The sequence below is a fragment of the Pseudorasbora parva genome, chromosome 9, assembly GCF_024679245.1.
Source record: "Pseudorasbora parva isolate DD20220531a chromosome 9, ASM2467924v1, whole genome shotgun sequence".
Lineage (NCBI taxonomy): Eukaryota > Metazoa > Chordata > Actinopteri > Cypriniformes > Gobionidae > Pseudorasbora > Pseudorasbora parva.
The window spans coordinates 44,848,152-44,870,640 of NC_090180.1; the positions used below are offsets into that span (position 1 = coordinate 44,848,152).

At 37.5% G+C, this 22,489-nt stretch overlaps 1 protein-coding gene across 1 annotated transcript; it reads right to left on the reverse strand.

Annotated features, from left to right (window-relative positions):
* Positions 1 to 6,404: 6,404 nt before the first annotated feature.
* Positions 6,405 to 18,708, reverse strand: rab31 (RAB31, member RAS oncogene family). The gene is made up of 7 exons (XM_067452814.1): positions 18,526 to 18,708; positions 17,064 to 17,143; positions 16,221 to 16,302; positions 14,566 to 14,637; positions 12,735 to 12,841; positions 12,023 to 12,132; positions 6,405 to 9,967 (listed from the first exon to the last, which is right to left on the reverse strand). The coding sequence occupies exons 1-7, from the start codon at positions 18,559 to 18,561 to the stop codon at positions 9,870 to 9,872; spliced, it is 585 nt and encodes a 194-aa protein (XP_067308915.1). The 5' UTR covers positions 18,562 to 18,708; the 3' UTR covers positions 6,405 to 9,869.
* Positions 18,709 to 22,489: the final 3,781 nt, after the last annotated feature.

The following is a 22,489-nucleotide window of genomic DNA, read 5'->3' on the forward strand; positions in this document are numbered from 1 at the left end:
ATGTCGTTTTAACTGTCGAATAACAAAAGCTGGTTTCCAACTGCGGCCCATTCAGCAGTGATGGTAGTGTTTACAGACCTAAAGTCTATCATCACAGAGAGGGGTGACGGCTTCAAACCAGTTCAAGACAACAATCAGACACATCCAAATATGGACACATCCTTGTTTTTACACTTTGAGTATCAAGAGTTTCACCCCAAAACATGTTCAACAGCAGTAGGGGGTGTGTCCACTCATGATGAGGGAAGAGAGAGTGAGCCAATCAGCAGTAGGGGGTGTGTCCACTCATGATGAGGGAAGAGAGAGTGAGCCAATCAGCAGTAGGGGGTGTGTCCACTCATGATGAGGGAGGAGAGAGTGAGCCAATCAGCAGTAGGGGGTGTGTCCACTCATGATGAGGGAAGAGAGAGTGAGCCAATCAGCAGTAGGGGGTGTGTCCACTCATGATGAAGGAGGAGAGAGAGCCAATCAGCAGTAGGGGGTGTGTCCACTCATGATGAGGGAGGAGAGAGTGAGCCAATCAGCATTAGGGGTGTGTCCATTCACGATGAGGGAGGAGAGAGTGAGCCAATCAGCAGTAGGGGGTGTGTCTACTCATGATGAGGGAGGAGTGAGCCAATCAGGAGTAGGGGTGTGTCCACTCATGATGAGGGAGGAGAGAGAGCCAATCTGCAGTAGGGGGTGTGTCCAGTAATGATGAGGGAGGAGAGAGAGCCAATCTGCAGTAGGGGGTGTGTCCACTCATGATGAGGGAGGAGAGAGAGCCAATCTGCAGTAGGGGGTGTGTCCAGTAATGATGAGGGAGGAGAGAGTGAGCCAATCAGCAGTAGGGGGTGTGTCCACTAATGATGAGGGAGGAGAGAGTGAGCCAATCAGCCATGGGGGTGTGTCTACTAATGATGATGTGGGAGAGAGTGAGCCAATCAGGAGTAGGGGGTGTGTCCACTCATGATGAGGGAGGAGAGCGAGCCAATCTGCCGTAGGGGGTGTGTCCACTAATGATCAGGGAGGAGAGAGTGAGCCAATCAGCAGTGGGGGTGTGTCTACTAATGATGAGGGAGGAGAGAGTGAGCCAATCAGCAGCGGGGGTGTGTCCACTCATGATGAGGGAGGAGAGAGTGAGCCAATCAGCAGTAGGGGGTGTGTCCAGTAATGATGAGGGAGGAGAGAGTGAGCCAATCAGCAGTAGGGGGTGTGTCCACTAATGATCAGGGAGGAGAGAGTGAGCCAATCAGCAGCGGGGGTGTGTCCACTCATGATGAGGGAGGAGAGAGTGAGCCAATCAGCAGTGGGGGTGTGTCTACTAATGATGAGGGAGGAGAGAGTGAGCCAATTAGCAGTGGGGGTGTGTCTACTAATGATGAGGGGGGAGAGAATGAGCCAATCAGCAGTGGGGGTGTGTCTACTAATGATGAGGGGGGAGAGAATGAGCCAATCAGCAGTAGAGGGTGTGTCCACTCATGGTGGGGGAGGAGAGTGAGTGAAGAAGAGGGAGATTTGAAGAAAGACTGTAGAAATAGAGATGGCTGAGAGACATTACAAAAGAGAGAAGCTCAAAGGAATATTACTGGAAAAAGAAGGGTTATGATCAGACAAGAGCTTTAGGACCTGTGTAATATTAGAGAAGCTTTCCAATGCTGGATAAAACTAAGCAGGAAAGCCTGAAAACAGGGTTGCGTTGTGTCTGTTCCATGCGTAACATTGGTTTAGCTGTTTCACAGAGCTGAGATATGCTGCTGCTGTATTGTCAGCTCATGTAACAGGACAGTTATGAGTGTCATTGTTTGCCTGCAGCTGCTGGAGACTAACAACCAAATCTTGCTTTTATATACTCTTTCGTACTGTACCTGTTATTTTTTTGCTCTTCCTTGTCATCTCTATGCTTTTCAAATATCGAGAGTGTTTCTCAGAAATTGCTTACTGCACTTTTAAAGTAGTTTCAGGCAGGTATGATCACATTACCGTTTTATATTACTTTGCCACATTATTGCAGTTGTTTCAAAGGTCCAAAGACACTGAGCATGCAAATAAATATATAACAAATAAGATAAAGATAACCTAATTCCATGATTTGAAACTCCCAGTTTTTTTCAATAATAAATCAGCTTTATCATGATTACAGCGGAGCATACTGGATTAATAAGCTCAAATCAAGCTTCAAGACAAAAACATTGACAACCACTGGTTAAAATAAAGGTTATAGCTCTATCGGCATCACATGAACTTGCTCTGCCATTTGGGAACCTTTATTGGAACAAGTGCAGGTGCCACCAAACATGTTTGAGAAAATGTCACGGTATGATATTTTAACAAGCAGTGTAAACAACAGGTCTAATGATCTCTCACACTCAGATGAACTCTGGGAAGAGGAGGAGGAGGGACGAAGGCACGTCCACATACATCTACATAAAGCGGAATCTAAATGGTTACTGCCACAAAGCACACAATGCTATTTAAACATCCATTCACGCCATTCTGCAAAGCCTCGCAATCAAACTCATTCAGTGACCTTCTACTAAAAGCAGAGCTCACACAAAAAAAGAGGCCATTTTTTTCTCAAGTAGCCTACTTGTGGAGGTAGAAAAGGCGTCAGTGTTCACAAAGCGTAGATGACAGTAACATCTGAACCCCCGTGAAACAATAATAAAATGATCATCTCAGGAAACTGCACAGTGGAAACCTGCTTCCCTGTCCGCCGCCACTGTTGTTGTCTCTTCCCAGCTCGTTCCCATGGTGATGCGGGCTACACGATTTACTGACATTTGGCCACAAGTTATTTTGTTCCGCTCTCCTCTCTTCAATCGCCCACTTGTCTCCTCAGCGAGAAAGTCCAGGCTAGCAGTGGGCGTCCGCACGTGGATCTGTTAAACACAAAGCGAAGTGTGGAGAAGAGCGTAATATACCTAAACGTCAACCTGTCACAAACACCCACCGGCCGAGGACACCTGCGTCACCTTTGGCCATCACAAAGGTCACTCGAGTATTACGAGCGTTTTACCTGAGATGAGAGAGAGTCTGCGGGGTCAGTCAGAGAGTTAGCTGAGCTCGAGGAGTAATTTACACAGAACAAAACCTTTATTTTCCAGGCAGAAACAAGACAATTGCAAGAAAATGTTCAATTTCCTTTCCTTTTCAAGGGGTTTCCAAAGGTTTCTAATCAAAACAATACTTGAACATCAGATCAAGTTGAGCTTGACATAGCTTTGACCTAGCAGATGAAGTAAAAGCCATCAGATAGAGATCTCACTGCTCACAAAATCAGGAATGAAATAGACCATCCTCCTAACTATCCTATGTGGAAGAAGGGCATATTATGGAAGTCTGTTTCTGCCAATGCTTTTGGAAAACATAATTATAAATTATAAAAAGTAAATTATGACATACTAAATCATATTTATGACACTTTGTCGCCTCTTTGGCTCCGCCCACCGGCGTGTTAGTGAGATGATGAGGAGAAGAGCGATACAGGATCACTGGTCCATACCTTTCATTGTGGATTCTTTGGCAAATCCGTCTCAGTTTTGGTAGGCTTTGCAAACAGACTTTTACAATTCACCAGTAATGCAACGACATTTAAGTAACCGTGTTATAAGTAACAAGTGTAATGTATTTCATATGCAAAGATATTAGCCAATCACAGCAGTGGACGTTTACACTGAAGTCTCACAGCAGACACGCCTCTACAGAGTCTAAAATCAGAGTAGGAAAAATGCCTTTGATTTCAAAATTATTACAAAAAATTAAAAAAAAAAAAAAAAAAAATTCATACTAACATTATAAGTGCACACCAGGAAATATTTGAACACAATGCAGTTCATGGCCCTTTAAAAAAATTTAATTGAGGCAAAAAGTCATAATAAGCTGCATCACATTGTTCAGTGAGTATAACATTAATGAAAAGTAAATTATTACAAATTCAGTCATTAAATTAAATGTTGAAATATAATTATGACAAACGTATATCAAAATTATGGAACATACGTACTAAAACAAAATGATGACAAAAATTATGACAACAAGACAGAAAGACTTTTAATCTCATAATTATGACTTAGTATGTCATTTCTGACATTATAAGATTTACACCAAAATAAAATAAAATCAAGCCTTGTACATTCAAGTTTATAAACAGCCCCGTTTGCTACATTAAACATATAGCATAGAAAAATACTTGTTTAGCTTTCTTATGTTGGCTTCCTCTACTGTATGATGGGAAAAACATCATGGAAAAAGAAGAGCGTTAATTAGTGGTGCTTACCAAGCCTAAGATTGCTGTTGCTTAGGTCTCATGCCACACAATTTGGGATAAAACATGTTATCTTAAATTGTACAGCTTTTGTGTGCATTAGCTTTTCTAAGGGTTAGACTTACCTTTTCCAACCCAGGGGATAATAAAAAAGGAAAACAAAATCCTTTGAAGAGGGAAGGCGAGCCATATCTGGATGCAAGAATTTCACAGACTTTAACTTGGGTAAATAAGCAACCATCTAGCAACCACTCAAAACACCTTAGCAACCATATAGCAAGGTGCTAAAATGTGAAGTATAGTTGATACTCAGTAATACAAAAAATGTGTATGCCTAGGACCCTGTGATGCATGTGTAAACTGTGAAGAGGACCCAGCACTGAACCCCGAGGAACCCCTATAGGAATCACTAATAGTGCAATTTAGATTCTACTCACCTCAAATAAACCGTGAATGATGGACCGGTTGAAAAGTCATTAAGTTCATGATACTTCCATGTTTGCTGCTCTTCCTTCCAATTCATCCATTAAAGAATAAATAAAAAAATCATGTGTTCCCCAGGTAAGTGACACCCAGCCACCCACGTAAAGTAAAAGAACACGTGATTCCTCAGACCAGGTCTCCTTCTTCCATTGCTCCGTGGTCCAGTTCTGATGCTCACTGTTGGTGCTTTCGGCGGTGGTCAGGGGTCAGCATGGTCACCCTGACTGGTCTGCGGCTATGCAGCCCCATATGCAACTATTCTGACACCTTTCTATCAGAACCAGCATTAACACGGGCCAGCCTTCGCTCCCCATGTGCATCAATGAGCCTTGGCCGCCCATGACCCTGTGGCCGGTTCTCCGCTGTTCCTTCCTTGGAGCACTTTTGATAGATACTGACCACTGCAGACCGGGAACAGCCCACAAGAGCTGCAGTTTTGGAGATGCTCTGACCCAGTCGTCTAGCCATCACAATTTGGCCCTTGTCAAATTTGCACAAATCCTTACGTTTCCTCCTTTTTCCTGCTTCTAACACATCAACTTTGAGGACAAAAAAAAGTTAACTTGCTGCCTAATATGGTTATATAATAATGTTATGCCTGATCGTGTAGACACACACAGATGGTTAATTAAAGGATTAGAGATTAATTAAACATAGGCACACAAAACTACTTGCGAAAGATCCTGCAAAACATAAATTCAGTTAAGTGAGTTCAAACTTTTGAATGATAGGTTAAGCCAAATGTGGTTTCATTTAGTTTTTAACAAGCATCCAGTCAACATGGCTGTCAACACCATTAAAATGTTCAAATGGTACCAGTTCCAAACACCACTAAAAACATTTATCTGAAGCATATATTTTTCTCAGGAAAAACTACTGCTGAAATACAGTAGGCACGGAGAAAAGTTTAGATCTGTAGTTTACTAGAAGAAGAAGAAGAAGAAGAAAAACATTGGACAGCTGTAGCTGCTGTGTGCTAAATTGCCCTTTTGGGATTTATAAAATTATATTAAACTGTAAACTCTGGATATAACCTCTGCACTAGATACTGTGCTTTTTTAGCCTGACAAGCCAGTCCCACATCAAGATGTTTGGTCTGGAAACTCACCATTGACAGCTCAATCCGAGGGGTGGATAAACGGTTGTCTTTCAAACTCCCTCTGCACACGATAGGATAGCGCTACAACCAACCAGAGCAACGAAGGTGAAACAAGAGCTTGTTGATAGATTAAACATTCACCGTATCCGGTCGGCTAAACTCTGAACACATCTTCCCTTTTTAAGAATGACTTCAGTGCCGTTCTTTGTTCTTTTCTCAGAGAAAAGCTTAACTCCAAGTCTTCCAGAATCGCGGTCAAAGCTGATTCGAAAGACAGCCGTTCACCAGTTTCTGTGTTTACTAGAAGCACGCAAGCGCAACTCGGCCGTCGTCATTAAGGCCCCGCCCGCCGACTCTATACACGATGTGATTGGCCTGTCCAGATTGAGAGGAATACAGCTCAGAAGGGTATTGAGAGTTGCTAGACGACACTCGCGGGCAGATTAAATTTGCTGCCGCTAGGGTGCGTCTAGATTTATAGGCTAGTGCTTTTTATCTTCCAAACTAATTACATATTCAGCACTGTCCAAATCTGTAGCAATAATCACAAATCTAAACACACTTTTATACAAAACATTTTAAGCAAACATTTGTAGTTTATTGATGACATCTGGTACACAATGTGTTAGATACCATTGTCACAACATCACATACAAGGACAATTAAGTTAACTAACAAAAGTTAAGTTTAAAAGTACAAATATTGAGTTATTTACAAAATGTATAATTGGAACCATCATCACGAGATCTTATCCAGTTCTGCTATGATTCAGAGAATTTGCTAGGCTAAGGCATCTATGTGAATCCACGCTAAATTTAATCCATCTAACGTTTATTTTAGAAAAAAAGATATAATTATATAGATATACTCATACAAAATGTTATACTGCATATAATGATTTATCAATGAGGATTTATTAACAAAATGAAAACTCTTAGATCTATACAAGCATGTGATGCGAGACGTGTGATTTTGCCAGCTGTGACTGACAGAAAAGATGATTCTGATCACAAAATTGAAAAACTACAGAGATAATCATTCCACTCACGGCCACACCAAGGTAGGCAATTACCCTGCTCTTATGCTTTTAGCTTTAAAGGTGAAGTGCGTAATTTCTGAGGCACTAAATGGGATTGCAAAAATAATGACCCAACCAATGGCAGAATCCCTTGTCTGCCATCCGTCCGTCAAACAAACGGTCATGTCCCAGTGAATATTGCTGTGAGGTTGGTCAGGATGCTTAAAGGGTTACTTCAGCGATTAGAATATGGCTTTGTATCAGTAGAAACCCTGGAGTATATGCGAATGATCGTGCTTTCTCCCCCTCATATCCCCCTAGACGAGATATTTATGCATTTTATTTCTAGAAAAAATCCTCTGATGATGCAAATATCGTCGTTTTGTGTCATCTGAGGGTTGTTTGGCCAGAGGGTAAAAACTACAGCCAGCAGAGGGAGCCATTTCCACATGTTTCAAACCCGCGCATGGGAGTGGGATCACACTCACAGCTCAGCGCGCAGCTGCAGGCATTCATGGAAACGGAGGAGCGGTGCGGAGCAAAGCGAGTGTTTCAACTTTTCAAATTAATTTCTTTGAAAGTTAAGCTTCCAAAAGGCGTGAAGTGAAAATGACCTTGACTGAACACGCGCTGTGAACGACTGCCGCGCACGCGCTTACCTCAGCTCTCGTGATGAATGTAATCTGACTCTTGCTGCGTTTGTGCTGACTCTCGCTCGGCTCACTCACATTTTATTGAACAGACATGTTCAGTTTTTAATTGTAGTGTCTGTTCTCTAACTGAACTGATTTTATGAATATGTACGCGGTGGGCAAATGATCCAGTAATCCAGTAGCGGTGGCTTTGGGAGCGGCCTCGTAGGGCAGGGAAGCAAATGCATTCTGGGAGTTGTAGTCTTTCATCCTCATGAGAAAAATACATTTTCTGTCTTTTCTCAGTCTAGAAGGCACCAAATTCAAAAATTATTTCACATTTCTACTACATTAATGACCTAGTTTAAATACAAAGCTTAATGCTAAATCACTAAAGTAACCCTTTAAAGTATCTTTTACCCTTAGAAGAATCACAGTGTTTAAACGTTTTGGGGAAATGTTGTGATCAGCTAATAAGTATAGAGTGTAACAGGGCTAAAGGGGCATTGGTGTAAAAGGCTCCTCTGAGTTTATTTTCCTCTAAACCCCTTGATGGCACAGAAACCTGCCGCAGTTAAAGGCACACCTGCTGTTGGGGTGAACGGCACAATAATTAACATGATAAATAATTAGCTGATTTTTCAATTTGTTGACATGACATGGGTAGATTCAGATGATAACTATCATATATTATGCTGGGTCAGTGTCCACCTTAGAGATAATTACCATGTGTATAATGAAACCATATTAATCATACTATATGATAAAATATAATTTATTGTTTCTACTGTAAGTCTATATTAAATTATTATAGGATCTCCTTCAATGCTTTCAGAATCCTTTCTTTAAAAATGAATGTTTCAATATTTTTTTATATATTTTAATCACAGTCTATTTATTGAATAAAAATGAATTGTTTTATTAAAATAAACAGAACATATTTCAAATTTTACTAAAGTGATTGTTTTGTACAAGTATTAACTTATACTTCAGCTAAAATATTGTTTTAATAACGTCTTAGTATCAATAATATGTGCCTTCCTCACAACCTCATACATTTTTGAAACAAAATAAACCACTTTTATGATTTATTCTCACAAAATCTGTTGCCCCATAAATGGTCAATACATACACATATTTTTTTCTGCCTCATACACTATAGGAGTAGTGAAAATCACATTTTTCTTAAGGTGTCCCTTTAGCCCTGTTGTACCCTACCTGTTCAACAGATGAACAGAATTTTGTCAGTTCCTAAAAAACATTGAAAAACGCATATTTTTAGACATTTTAGTGGGATCAAAATGAACAGCTGAGTCTTTTCAATCTTTTTTCCATTGACAGCAACAGGTAAGCAGAAGCTTGCAAAAGAACGAACAAATCGGGTGTTCACAGTAAAGCCAACTGTGCCCTCTGGTGGCTGATCTCACATTTTCCTTTTAATAAAGGGGTAAATATTTCACATAATACTTAAGTTAAAGGATTAACAAATAACCAACATTTTCATCACGTGACTCACTTTCCCAGGATAAATAAATTTGTAACACTTCATTTTACAGTGCCCATATAATTAACTACTAAAATAAAAATAAAAACTATGTGCAATTACACAACATTAAACACGTGGTTTATTATTATTATTATTATTATTATTATTATGCAATAGCACTCTTTACAATAAAAGTTCCACATTGGGGGTTTTCACATCAATGCCATAGAAGAACCATTTCTAGTTCCCTAAAGAACCTTTCAGTGAACAGTTCTTAAAAAAAAACATATTTTTCTTAGTTTTAAGAGCATTTAAATATCCAAAAAAAAAAACTTTTCCCCCACAAGTTATATAAAGAAGAACCTTTTGTGGAATTGAAAGGTTCTTCATGGAATCATTGATGCCAATAAAGACCCTTTATTTTTAGGAGAGTAATAACATGAACACTGTAATACAAAGTGTGACCAACATATTTGCACATCTGTATGTCACTTACATCAGTCAATCTAGGTCATTGTAAGTGGTCAGATAAAGCCAAATTAAAAAATAACCAATCTAAGCTTTTGTTTTTACAACTAGGTATCAAAACGACATAAAAATGCCATTTCTAAGGCACTTCTTATTGTGTAAACGTGGCGCTAACTACTTTTTTGTATGAAAATTATTTCAAGTTGTGATAACTCACCTCTCAAAGTTGCTCAGAAAACATTACGACTTGGTATAAAACTGTTCATCTGCAGAATTGCAGTTTTTTTCTACCGTAATAAACATGTTTGTCAGTCATTGGACTGTATCGTCATCTTTAACATTAACACACCTTGATATGTGTTTAATGTGATCCCAATCTATGTGTCAGATCCCACAGAAAATCCTGCTCTAGGGTGTTTGTATTGACCTGCGGACGTCTAACAGCAGCGTTTGGTGGAGGGAGGAGGCTGTCGTGTCAGTTTAAAGGAATCGTGGCTGTCAGCGTCTGTGTTCTCCAGCGGAGGGATCTGTCGACCTACACACAGATGAACAATTATACCTTATCTTGTTAGTGTGTGTGCATATGATTGCAATAGATAATACAGTGTGGCCGCTAGCATAATGAAATTCAATCTTTCAAAACACAAACTTATGTCAGATGTGACACAGAGGTGATGAAGATGACTAAGAAATATTCGCAACAAGTTAAAATTAGAATTGTGTCATCATCGACTCAGCACATAAATGTATTAATGTGCAAAGCACTGAATTTTGGAGTTGGTAAGAGTTTGTAGTGGTTTTGAAAGAAGTATTTTACGCTCATAAAGGCTGCATGTATTTGATCATTTAATGCATCATTGCTGAATTAAAAATATGAATTTTACAGTACGTGTGCTTACAGTTACTTACCTAAGAAAGTAAGAAAATAAGGTAACTACATGGGTTAATGTTAGGTTAGTATCTAATTATTACCCAATTATTGTAATTGCTATAATAAGTACAAAGTGTATACATGAGTGTGTGTGTTAATGTAAATTACCATTCTAATCATTTTATAATTGCAATACATCACTAAAAACTATTATTTAAGTTAGTTTTACCATGACTAAAACGGCTCTTGCTTTATAGTGTCCCAAACAACCCTTTCAACTCTGTAAGCACAACATTAAGCAGGGTTTCTGCAGATCTTAAAAAAGTCGAACCCTTACATAAATTAAGGCCTTAAAATGGTCTTAAATCAGAGCAGAAAGTCTTATATTCATAAAAATAGGGCATTAAATGTTGCATGAATGGAAACTTTTTTCTCTGTATTTATGTATCTAAACCTCCTTAAATCAGGGTATTTACAGATTCAAATATAAAATGAAATATTGAAAAAAATGGAGTTAATGCTTAAAACAAGAACAAATATCTGTCAATAAGTTATGAAAATTTTCCTTTGAATTAAATGGATTTTCTTCCAAGCCCATTGACAGATATATGATTATTTGTGTTAAAGGTGCACTATGTAGTATTTTTGCAGTAAAATATCCAAAAACCACTAGGCCGGTGTTATATTTTTTTTTCAGTTGAGTACTTACAATATCCCAAATGTTTCCAACTATTTGTAAATTGTGAGAAAATCGCTATTTTAACTAAGGACCGGGACGTTTCAGCATAGCGTTTGAGCGAGTCGCCTGTCAATCGCATCATATCTGCGCTACCCTCAGTTTTATTTGGCAGAAGCGCTTTACTCTTAGCAGTGTGAACATGTCACAGCAGCGCCGAGCGAACGCACAGAGTAACGTCATAACATCATTTTAAACACACTTATATCTATCTAATATGATAAACAGAGCTGCTTAACCTTATACTCATGACCGGAAACACGGAAATACTGCGGGCGCCCGGCGACTGTGTCCCGTCCCGTCATAATAAAAGTCCCGGTGCTCGCGAGCCGTGTGTTTGTATAACAATCGCTCCAGCGGCCGTGCCTCCACAACACTCTGTCCTGCTCTGCTTCACACTACAGTAACGTTAATAACCGCATCCATGAACATGATTTCTGCCCGAGTCCTATTTTCCACCGGCTGTGAGATGAAGACCACATTTCCCAAGATACTGCGCTCAAACTTGGCGTCATCAAACTACGCCTTTGTTTAGAATAGGCGCCCTCCAGTGGACAAAAAGTTGCATTGTGCACCTAAAATTCGAATAAACTCGCTTAATTCTGACTTCATATTTTATGTAATTTTGCATCTCAAGCAAATGCATCTTGATTTAAGAATCTTTTTTGTAAAATAAATTACAATGTAATGGATATTTGTTGAAAGTGTATTTTCAACTCTGACGTGTTGCTAGTACAATTGATTTCTTTCTCAGCCCTGCTTAGCTTAAGTGGTAAGCCAGTCTTGGGCTACAGGGTGATATGGCTGCTGGCAAATGTAATATGTTGAGAACGCTTTGTTAAAAGCTGGAAAATGAGAGCTAATGAGGGAGAAGATGATACTGTGTCAAAAACAAATGAATAAAAGTACCTATTAATGTATGGTGTTTGGGTTTGTTACGGTGGGTCAGGAATGGAAACTTCACTAGTTTTAGTGATACTTACTGATTTTCTGGAACAGCTCCTCTATGTTAACGGCATTTCTGGCACTGGTCTCCATAAATATGGCAGCAATGGACTCTGCAAAATCTTTCGCCTCTTTAGTTGGAACTTCCCTAGAAGAAGAAAAAAATGAATACAAGTAAATAATCAGCTCGCTCAAAGACATCTTTAAGGGTTTGCTTGGCATGAGGGGTGTGTCCAATCCTGCAAATGTTGTGGAATTATAGAGACGCAGAGACCAACAGTCGGGAGAATGATGAGGGACAAGTGATTAAGCATGATTAAAATTAAGTGGAAATTAATCAAAGGTATAGTTCGCTCAAAAATGAAAATTCTGTCATCATTTACTGCATGTTGTTCAAAACCTCTATGAGTTTCTTTCTTCTGTTGAACACAAAAGAAGATATTTTGAAGAATGTCCAAAGTGAAACAGCACTCGCAAACCCTCTTGCTTCCACAATGTAAAGTTAAATAGGATATTTAATCAGGAACACTGACTTTATCCAGTAGGATTTGACTGGATTGTAAGTTATTACACCTTATTATATTTTAATTTCTTTGGAAAAACATGCACTTGTGAATCACGCACATTAAAAGCAATTTTCTGTTTGTCAATAGGGTCAGTTGTTGAATTCAAGTACAATTATCACATTTTAAAAAAGAAACTTCAGAGATTATAGTACATTCTCAGAGATGGGAAGAGGGTTTTATTAACCTGATGTCACCCAGATCGTTCTTATTTCCTGCTATGGCTACGACTATATCCTCTGGCCCATGTTCCTTCAGCTCCTTTACCCACTTCTTTAACGTCTGGAAGGAGTCCTGCAGAAACCAGACACATCAGACAACATGCAACTCAAAAACACAAGCTGCTTTTTCACAGATCAGAGACTTAACATACTGTCATCATTTACTCAACCTACCTATAAGACTCTTCGAAACACAAATTAAGATATATCTAATGAACCGTTTCTGGTTTGTGAGAGGTTCAATGTACTAATGTTCCACTGAAAGTTCAGGTTTCTAATGTGATGTGCACTATGATCGATCTTTGTTTAAAATGTAATTTCTTTCAAAAGCCTAAATCAAATCTGCTGTTCATCTTATAAAGCGATCACTCTCTTCACAAGACTCGTTTGATTAATATGGATTTATTTGACCTACACCAGCTTTTATGATCTTTGGTTATCTGGACTTTCACTGGAAGGACAAAAACATCTTAATTTGTGTTTCAAAATCTTATATAGGTTTGGAATGAAACATGGGAAAAAGACCTGTGTACTATCCGCTCCTGACCGAATGTGTGTACATAATGGGATGCGTGCTAGCCAGACGGGATTTAAACTTTGAAGACTGGAGACCCAAGTTTGGTTTGAAGATGATCTTCAAGCGTGATCTTGTGGCTGTCAGCGCAGACACGAAAGCTGCTGCTCTCTGTGTTTCTGTTTTCTCTGGTGCATTAATATATTAATTGCATGAGCTTATTTCATCCATTAGATTGAAAGATCTAAAAAAAACATACATTTACCCACCATTAGACCCTCCCCTGGAATAAATCAGGACAGAATAATAATAATAATAATAATAATAATAATAATAGATTTTATTTATAATGCACTTTTCATTCCGAAGAATCTCAAAGTGCAACAAGGGGGGGGGGGGGGGGGGATTAACAACAAAAAATGAATAACAAGTAAAAATATAGAATACTACAAACAATCAACCAACACAGAAAACAGAACAGAAAACAGAGCTGATGGTGAACAGAAAACAGCTGATGGTGGAAGTCTCTGTTAGCTCCGCAAGTGTATGCACACTTTACTGTCCATGTCCAGAAAGGGAATAAAAACATCATCAGAGTAGTCCATATGAGACATCAGTTAGTTAGTTAGAATCTCTTGAAGCATCGAAAATACATTTTGGTCCAAAAATAACAAAAACTACGACTTTATTCAGCCTTTTCTTCTTCCGCGTTTGTTTTCAAACCTTAAATAAAGATTCAAATGGTCGTGAATCAGCGTATTGATTTATGATTTGGATCGGGTGTTGAACCGAACTGCTGAAATCACGTGACATTGGCGATCCGTAGTTCTTGTTATTTTTGGACCAAAATGTATTTTCGATGCTTCAAGAGATAAACTAACTGATGTCACATATGGACTACTTTGATGATGTTTTTATTCCCTTTCTGGACATGGACAGTATAGTGTGCATACACTTAGATACACTGTCGGACTAAATATAAAATATCTTAAACTGTGTGTGAAGATGAACGGAGGTCTTACGGGTGAGGAACGACATTAGGGGGAGGAGTTAATGACATACATTTCATTTTTGGGTGAACTAACCCTTTAAGAGAAACAACTGAGATATAAACGAGATCTCATTTGTGATTCCTCTTTCCAAAATTCTTGATTTCTCCAATAATTATAAACAAACAAACAACCGAAGTGACATTTCCATATACTGCTGCACCTTAAACAGTTAAATATGTTCATCTAGTAACAAGGAAATGAATTGCACAAACACACTATAATGCAACTTACGAGCTTTGTGATGTCATAAACAATGACAGCCGCTGCGGAGCCTCTGTAATACATGGGAGCCAACGAATGAAACTGGAGAAAAATAACATACACTTTGTCAATGTTGGGAGCTTTTGATGACTATATTAACATAAATGTTATGTGTTAAATAAGGCAAACATCACTATTGCTATTGGTCATATTTAAGGAAAGGTTTGCACTGAAATTCACAGCTCACATTTTTAAAAGCATGTAGTTGTTGTAAACGGCACTGTTTAAAATCAGCAATAAAGGATCACAGGCAGATGCAGGAGATTTGCTGTGAAGAAGTAGACGGCAATTACGATCAATCTGAGCGAGTTCACAGAGAGACGCATATTTTCCGAGCGATCTGAACAGACGCACACGCTAATGGTGAACATACAGACATGAACAAAAAGTCATGCCAGCACTTTTCAAACTCACACACACACATTTCCACCGCACCCAATGAGTCACACCTACTGTGAACTCCTGAACTGTCTCTGTGTGTGTGTGTGTGTGTGTGTGTGTGTGTGTGTGTAAGATGGAAATTAAATGTGATTTCTCATACTAACTGATGACAATGTGACAGGTCTGATGTAAGAGTTATCTTGCTCCTTCTAATATTGTGTTAAAGGGATAGTTCATCCAAAAATAAACTTCTGTCATCATTTACTCTCCCAACAAGATGTTCCAAACATAAATGACAGAACTGTCCTTTTTTGAATGAACTACAGCTTTAAGTTGGGAATTAAAGGGCACAGATACACCGACAGGAGTCTGTGGGTGGAGAACAGAAGCTGAATGCTATGGATCATGGGATGGAGTGGTTGTTATAAGCTCAGATCTGACGGTGCTTCATTTATTACTTTTACCAGTTCAATGTTGTGGTTGTATGAACATTCAAGACAGAAGAAGAGGCACGAAACTGCTCAAAGATCTTTAACTAAACAGAAATGTATGCAGTATTATAAGGGTGGGCGGTATGTCAAGTTCGTATATTTTATAAACGTTATGGAACGACGCAATCCCGTTTATATAGATGTACAGTAGTTTGATTTGAGCGCATCTGAAAAATATCGGAAGACACCGAATGAGCTGCATAATTAAGTGCATAATTCAATTTGTCCTAAACAAAAGCCATGCTTTATATTAAGGATCTCAAAATAACTTGCAAGATATAGTTAACGTGTATAGTTTAGTGTTGCTCTGTTAGATGTGTGCCAAAGAGATGGAGCGCAATAGGAGTTCAATAATTCTATACATTTGATTGGACGATAAATGTGCCATTTGTAGAATTTTAAACTTACAAGCAAGTATATTTTTATGATAGCAGTAACTGTAACGTGACTATTGTAATGAGGCAATCAGATGTAGGCTAATCATTAGTCTGTGCTTTTTATTTTATTCATGTTTATTAATTTTAGTGATTATAACTTCTTCCTGAAATAACACAAATGTGAACATTGTTTGCTGGGCAACATTAGGCAGGATGTGATTTTTAATTTTTTTTTTACATTTTATCCAAATACCAGAAACCGAGAAAATACTAAAGTATAAATAATATAAATATTATTGTTGCAAAAACAAGGTTAGAGACCAACTAAAACATGCACACACCTATACTAAGAATAACAGAAAATAAACAATCTCACCCGTTCCTGTCCGGCAGTGTCCCAGATCAGAAACTTGTGAAGTTCATTTCCACAGGGGACGGTCTTAGTTAAAAATGATGCACTGAAAAACAAACAATTATACATACATATTATGATAAGAAATATGGTAAAAATTGTATATATTAAAAATGTATGCGTACAGTATATTTATTATATGTGTGTGTGTGTGTGTGTGTGTGTGTGTGTGTGTGTGTGTGTGTGTGTGTGTGTGTGTGTGTGTGTGTGTGTGTGTGTGTGTGTGTAATTTTTACTACTTTTTGAAATTATTATACATTTTTTAATATATAATTTATATATATATATATATATATATATATATATATATATATATATGAATTCTATAATAATAATAATAATTTCAAAAAGTAGTAAAAATTACACAATACCCTAACTCAACATGAATTTAATACAGACATCATTCAAAGGGGAAATAACATCACAGTAACCATGACTAATATATGCAAAAAAAGCACATATTTTGCAAGAGTTTCTGTGTAATGTGCAAACAGTGCAAAAAAATAAAAATATATATGTAAAAAACCTAAAAATATTGTTTTGTTCTTTCGTCCAACAGAGAACCCACCATGTGCTGATGTTAACGAAACTGAGGAAACAGCCAAACTGACCCTGAATCAGCTGTTCAAAACCAAACAGGAGTGTTGGATCCGGAGGGTTTGACTCATAAAGGAATATTTAGACACAGATTCATCCAGCAGAGCAAAAAGAAGGTCTCATGTTGCGCATAGGCTGACGGTGGTGTTTCTTTACCTCAATCATGTGTAAATCACTAGAATTATGTCATTAGTGAACAGATGCCCCTACCCTATTGTTGGACTGATGTTGTGGTCAAAGTGATCTTGAACAAATCGACACACAATACTGGATTTCCCGACTCCCGTGTCCTGTAAGAAAATGAAATATCATAAAATATCAAAAATATTAAATATCTACATCTAAATGTGTCTCAGTGATCAAGTGTAAACTTGATTATGTGTGTTAAGTTGAGTGTCTCGTGGGATAAATAACAACATTTATAGCAGCAGAGCAGACAGTAGATTATGGCTTCAAATAGCATAATGACTGTACCTGCATGAACTTTTCTCTATGTATAAAATACCTGGATGACCTACATTTGCTATAATATACAACTATAAGACACTGTACAGAATACTGCATCCCATAATGCAATGCACTTAACCTCACCTTTAGTTTACAGCGACGAATTAACCAGAAGTAATATGAACACTGATAGATGGTTTTTAATGGAAAATTAGATTAAAATACAATATGTACCCATTTAAACGTTTGGAATATTACTAATTTTACTGTTTTTAAATAAGACTCTTATGCTCATCATCACACCCCCCCCCCCCATCAAATTTTAAGTGAATTTTTAACTTAAAATAATGTTTTTCTATTTTAATATACTTTAAAATATAATGATTTTTCAGCATCATTACTCCAGTCTTCAGGGTCACATGATCCTTCAGAAATCATTCTCATATGATGATTTGATTTATTATCAATGTTGGAAACAGTTGTGTTATCTATCTATCTATCTATCTATCTATCTATCTATCTATCTATCTATCTATCTATCTATCTATCTATCTATCTATCTATCTATCTATCTGTTATCTATCTGTCCATCCATCCATCCATCCATCCATCCAGATCTAGTAGGTCATAGTGGCTTTTGAAAAGTGAAATACTAACTGCTTACTGTAGGCTATAAGACAGACAGAGTAAACTGCAATACTATTTTTCTTTTAAAGTAAGTAAAACAGTATGCGACTAAAGGGCTCACACTGTATGTAGTGTGCTACATTGTTGCCACATGACCTCATTATACATCACGTTATCGTCTCAGAACACATTTTAAATCCAGTTTTGTTGAAAAATGTCTTTACTTTAGGTTTATTTGAATTAACTCACAAAGGTGTTATAAAGCAGTAAGTAACTGACGCCATCCGGGTATTCAGTGTAACATGAACAACATGCACTATATACTTCGCAGTACGCGAGAATTCCATTTCGAACGCAGACAGTACCCAGCAGGCGATGACGTCATGGCCGCAAACATTCCAAAAGAATGAATTTATGCGAAAACACTTGCAGCTTTAGCGCCAACTCTCTCGATAAATACTAACGAGTTATTTGTTGCTTCGCGTGACTGAAAGAGCACTTGCGTCAAAGCTAAACGGTGTTAATTATTTGAAAAGGAACCAGGAATAATCACAGGGTCCTGAAGCCGCAGACAAGACAGAGGAATCTCAACACTCACCCCTAGCAGACAAACTTTCAATTCCCTGATGGCCATTGTGAAGCACGTTACGGCAGCTGAAGCATTATTTTATTATTTCGTCGACTCTCATCTATCGCGGTCCCAGCAGACTGTTCATCTGTAATACACAAACTCTGACCATCTCCTTCCCAAATCTAACGGAAACCGACTGGAGAAATTCGGTCAAGCTGTCACTCACATCACGTGACGACACAAACCCCGCCTTAAGGAGAGAGGCACTGTGGAAAGATTTAATCATTCTGATTCTTCTGATAACAATTAAGCCAAGTGTGAACTAAATTAACTGTGCATTATAACTTACTGGCATATAGTTATTATTCTAAAGTAGTAGTTTAATTATTAAAGTTTTCTTTGCATGGTAACTTACACTTATTAGTATGTGCAAATCAAACAGCCCACAGTTGGAACCTGTTAAGACAAAAAATCTTTAAGATTTGTGTGTGGACCACATACCTCTCTCTATCCATAATTGTGTTAATAATAATAATAATAATAATTATTTAGCACTTTGGGATTGTTTTTAACTATGAAAAGGGCTTTACAAATAAAATATATTATTATTATTATTATATTAATAACACAAATCACACCATCGTCACAGGCAGGGGCGGAGCGGGGGGGTGGCTATTTGGGCTTAAGCCCCGAATGTTTTGTCAAAAGCCCCGAATCTTTTAGTAAAAAAAAAAAAAAAAAAATGTTTTAATTTTGTTTCATTACCTCTCAGTCTTGCAGACTGGAGCGACATAAAATGAAACAAAAGCTCCTTTACCGTGTGTGTGGCAGTCAGCAATGCGTCGCACACCACTCATCTTATTTGCCAATGCCAACAACAGCCAATAAAAACTAACGAAGAAGAATATACATCTTCTTCTTCGTCGTTGTCATCAGGGATTGGCGCGGGCTTTTGTATTTCATCGTCGTAGCTATAGTTAACATGGACACTACACATTTATTTTAAAAGGAACACTAAACCTCACCGGCCAGAGAGAGATTATGCATCAGACGAAAGTGTTGCAGGTTTGTGAATCCGCTGTTGTAACACTTGATTTACATGACTGAATTGCTGGCTAGCTAGAGTTAACGTTAGGTTTTACTTATTAAGGCGAGACACGACAGGTGAAAACATAGTCAATTTTGAGATTTTGGGCCAGTTTACTCCCTTAACATGTAAGCTTTCATGTCACAATAAAAAAAGGCAACATTACACATTTAAGGGTGTTATTTCATTATATTTTGTCACCGTGCGCCTTTAGATTTATACCTGAAATCATCCAAAGTTACTCTAACGCGAGCTCCCGTGCCGTCTCCATTCACAGAAACATGTCATGCCTGGTGTCATTATAAAGCTCTCAGTCTCCCACACAGCGCTGTCTAATCCAAATATGGGCATTTCCTTTGAAGAGCTAACCAACCGCGAAAGTTTGCAGCCGAAAACAACATCTGATTGGTCATGGATTCTGATGTGGCAAGTTTGTCAGCTAAGCACAAAGTAAACCAAACTGAACTCTAAAGATTAATAATGATGTTTATACCAAATCCTAATTTCACCTATGCAGGCTAACTTAAACATAGTCAGATAATAGTTGCCTTTTTTATTTGCCAGGGGCTAAAATGAGTCATCCTTAACATTTTTGGTGTTTTGGATTCACTACAGCTGGAGAACAGTTAAATACCAAACAGGTTGTAGGCTCTACTGGCTGAATTTTTTAAAAGTAACTTATAATTTTCCCAGATAGTATATAGATTTTTAGGCATTCTATTATCTCAAACAGCCTGGAAAATAGTGCATTTAGCTGATGTAAATAGTAAAAAAATCTCCCCGGGGGAGTATGCCCCCGGACCCCCCTAGGTTTGGGCTAAGCCCCGAATGTTTACAGCGTCTGGCTCCGCCCCTGGTCACAGGAGCAACAGGTCGATCCACGGTATTCTGCATTCAAGTGAAAACCCTTCAAACTTGAGTTACTGTCCAACCTATAATTTTATTTAGACAGCAGATTTCTGTTTGCAATGATCATGAGCTACAAAAGCTTTGTCTACAATATGAAAAACTATCCTTTCCAAAAGTCGATGAGCAGACTGTATACGTATCTCTCTGAAATCAATTCTAGCAGAGAGACATTAAGGGGGGAAAAAGAGCTTTTTTACATCTGATATAGTTGACAATCAGTCCGTCAATAACTTTGATTAGAATTATACAGTATTGAAATGCATCGCATCAGGACAAGAAAGAGGGGGAAAAACAAAAAGCAAAAGGAGGGAGGAAATGTTATATCTGAAAGATAATAATAATAATAATAATAATAATAATAATACACAATCATCCAGTAGTACATTAGCATTCAACAAGACAAAAAATAATAATAATAATGTGAAATTGACAGAATATCAGTATTAGAAAGAAAAGAACTGGTAACAATCAAGTGCAAGTTTCCACTAAAACATCCATCAGTGTGTCAGAACATCTGTAACAACTGTGCCAAAACTCCAGGAGCGGTCACAAAAACAGTTCATATTTCACCCCAAATCAAAAGAAAAATACGATCTTTTGTGGAAAGAAAACAACGCTTTTTTGTGCTGTCTAATCGATTCATCGTAATTAATCACACCCAAAATAAAAGTTTGTGTTTACATCATATATGTGTGAACTATGTGTAATTATTATTATGTATAATCAGAATAAATCAGGCCCCATTTGAACATTTTCTAGTGACTGATCACATCAAAATTTTTCAGTTGTCCAAATTGAATTTCTGTGAATTGATGCAATTTAATCCACAGAAATTCAATTTGGCCAACTAAGCAATTTTGATGTCACTAGAAAATGTTCAATTGGGGCCTGAATCTTTTTTTTTTTTTACGGTGATTGAATACACACACATCCATGTATATATTTTTAGACATATGTGCATGTATATACTGCATATTTATTTATATCATATATATAAATATATACACATAACTTTTTTTAAATATAAACATGCATGTATTTATATATACATAATAATTATACACAATATAGACATTATGTAAACAGAAACTTTTATTTTGGATGCGATTAATCTATATGTATTTGCATCCAAAATAAGTTTCTGTTTACATAATATATGCCTGTACTGTGTAGAATGTGTTATATATATATATATATATATATATATATATATATGTATATATATATATATATATATATATATATATATATATATATATATATATATATATATAAATATAAACACATACACACACACACACACATTATATAAACACAAACGTTTATGTTAGATGTGATTAATTGATTTGCCAGCACTACTTTTTCCCATTGTGACAATTTTGATGACAATTAATGTCAAAATAGGCTTTGTTTTATTCACGCAAAATATTTCTTTTGATTTTGTGGTTAAACATTTCTTTTTGAGATTCAGCGCATCACCTACACTTATTAAAGCATCCCATAATACCCCTCGAAAATTCATCAATCAAAAATATTCTTGTGCTTCATGAAATTTGCCTTAGCGTGAAAAAACATAGCGTGACATTACTTGAAAGTATGGAAACGAACAAAAATGTTATCAATTCCACAACAAACGTTCTATAAGTGCACATCCGCACACTTTAGTGCAGTTACAGGCCTATATATGTTGAGTAGTAAATAGCGAAATTTGGAATAAACGTTCAAAACCGATCTATTCCTTTGAATATCTTAAAAGGTAAAAATACAATCTGGTTGCATTACAATGTCTTAAGAGTAATTCTTCTGAGCGGCAGCAGACGGTCACCTATGGCACAGTGGTTTCAGAACACACACACACAACTTCATTTACACTGATCTCGGTTCAACACCTCGACCTACAACAGGAGACCTGGCAGCCCATGATGATTTCTCACCAATTTTCCCCCCTCCGCATTGGTAATAGACAATACTTCTCAGCGTACTTCTCATTTGCAA

What these genes read in the sequence shown, in the direction of transcription:
- rab31 (XM_067452814.1), bottom strand. Translation starts at nt 18,561, where the DNA reads ATGGCCATCAGGGAATTGAAAGTTTGTCTGCTAGGG. An exon ending in TTTATGACATCACAAAGCTC is followed by an intron (nt 12,842 to 14,565) that starts GTAAGTTGCATT and finishes TGGTTTCTGCAG; the next exon opens with GACTCCTTCCAGACGTTAAA. An exon ending in AACGATCTGGGTGACATCAG is followed by an intron (nt 12,133 to 12,734) that starts GTTAATAAAACC and finishes TTCTTCTTCTAG; the next exon opens with GGAAGTTCCAACTAAAGAGG.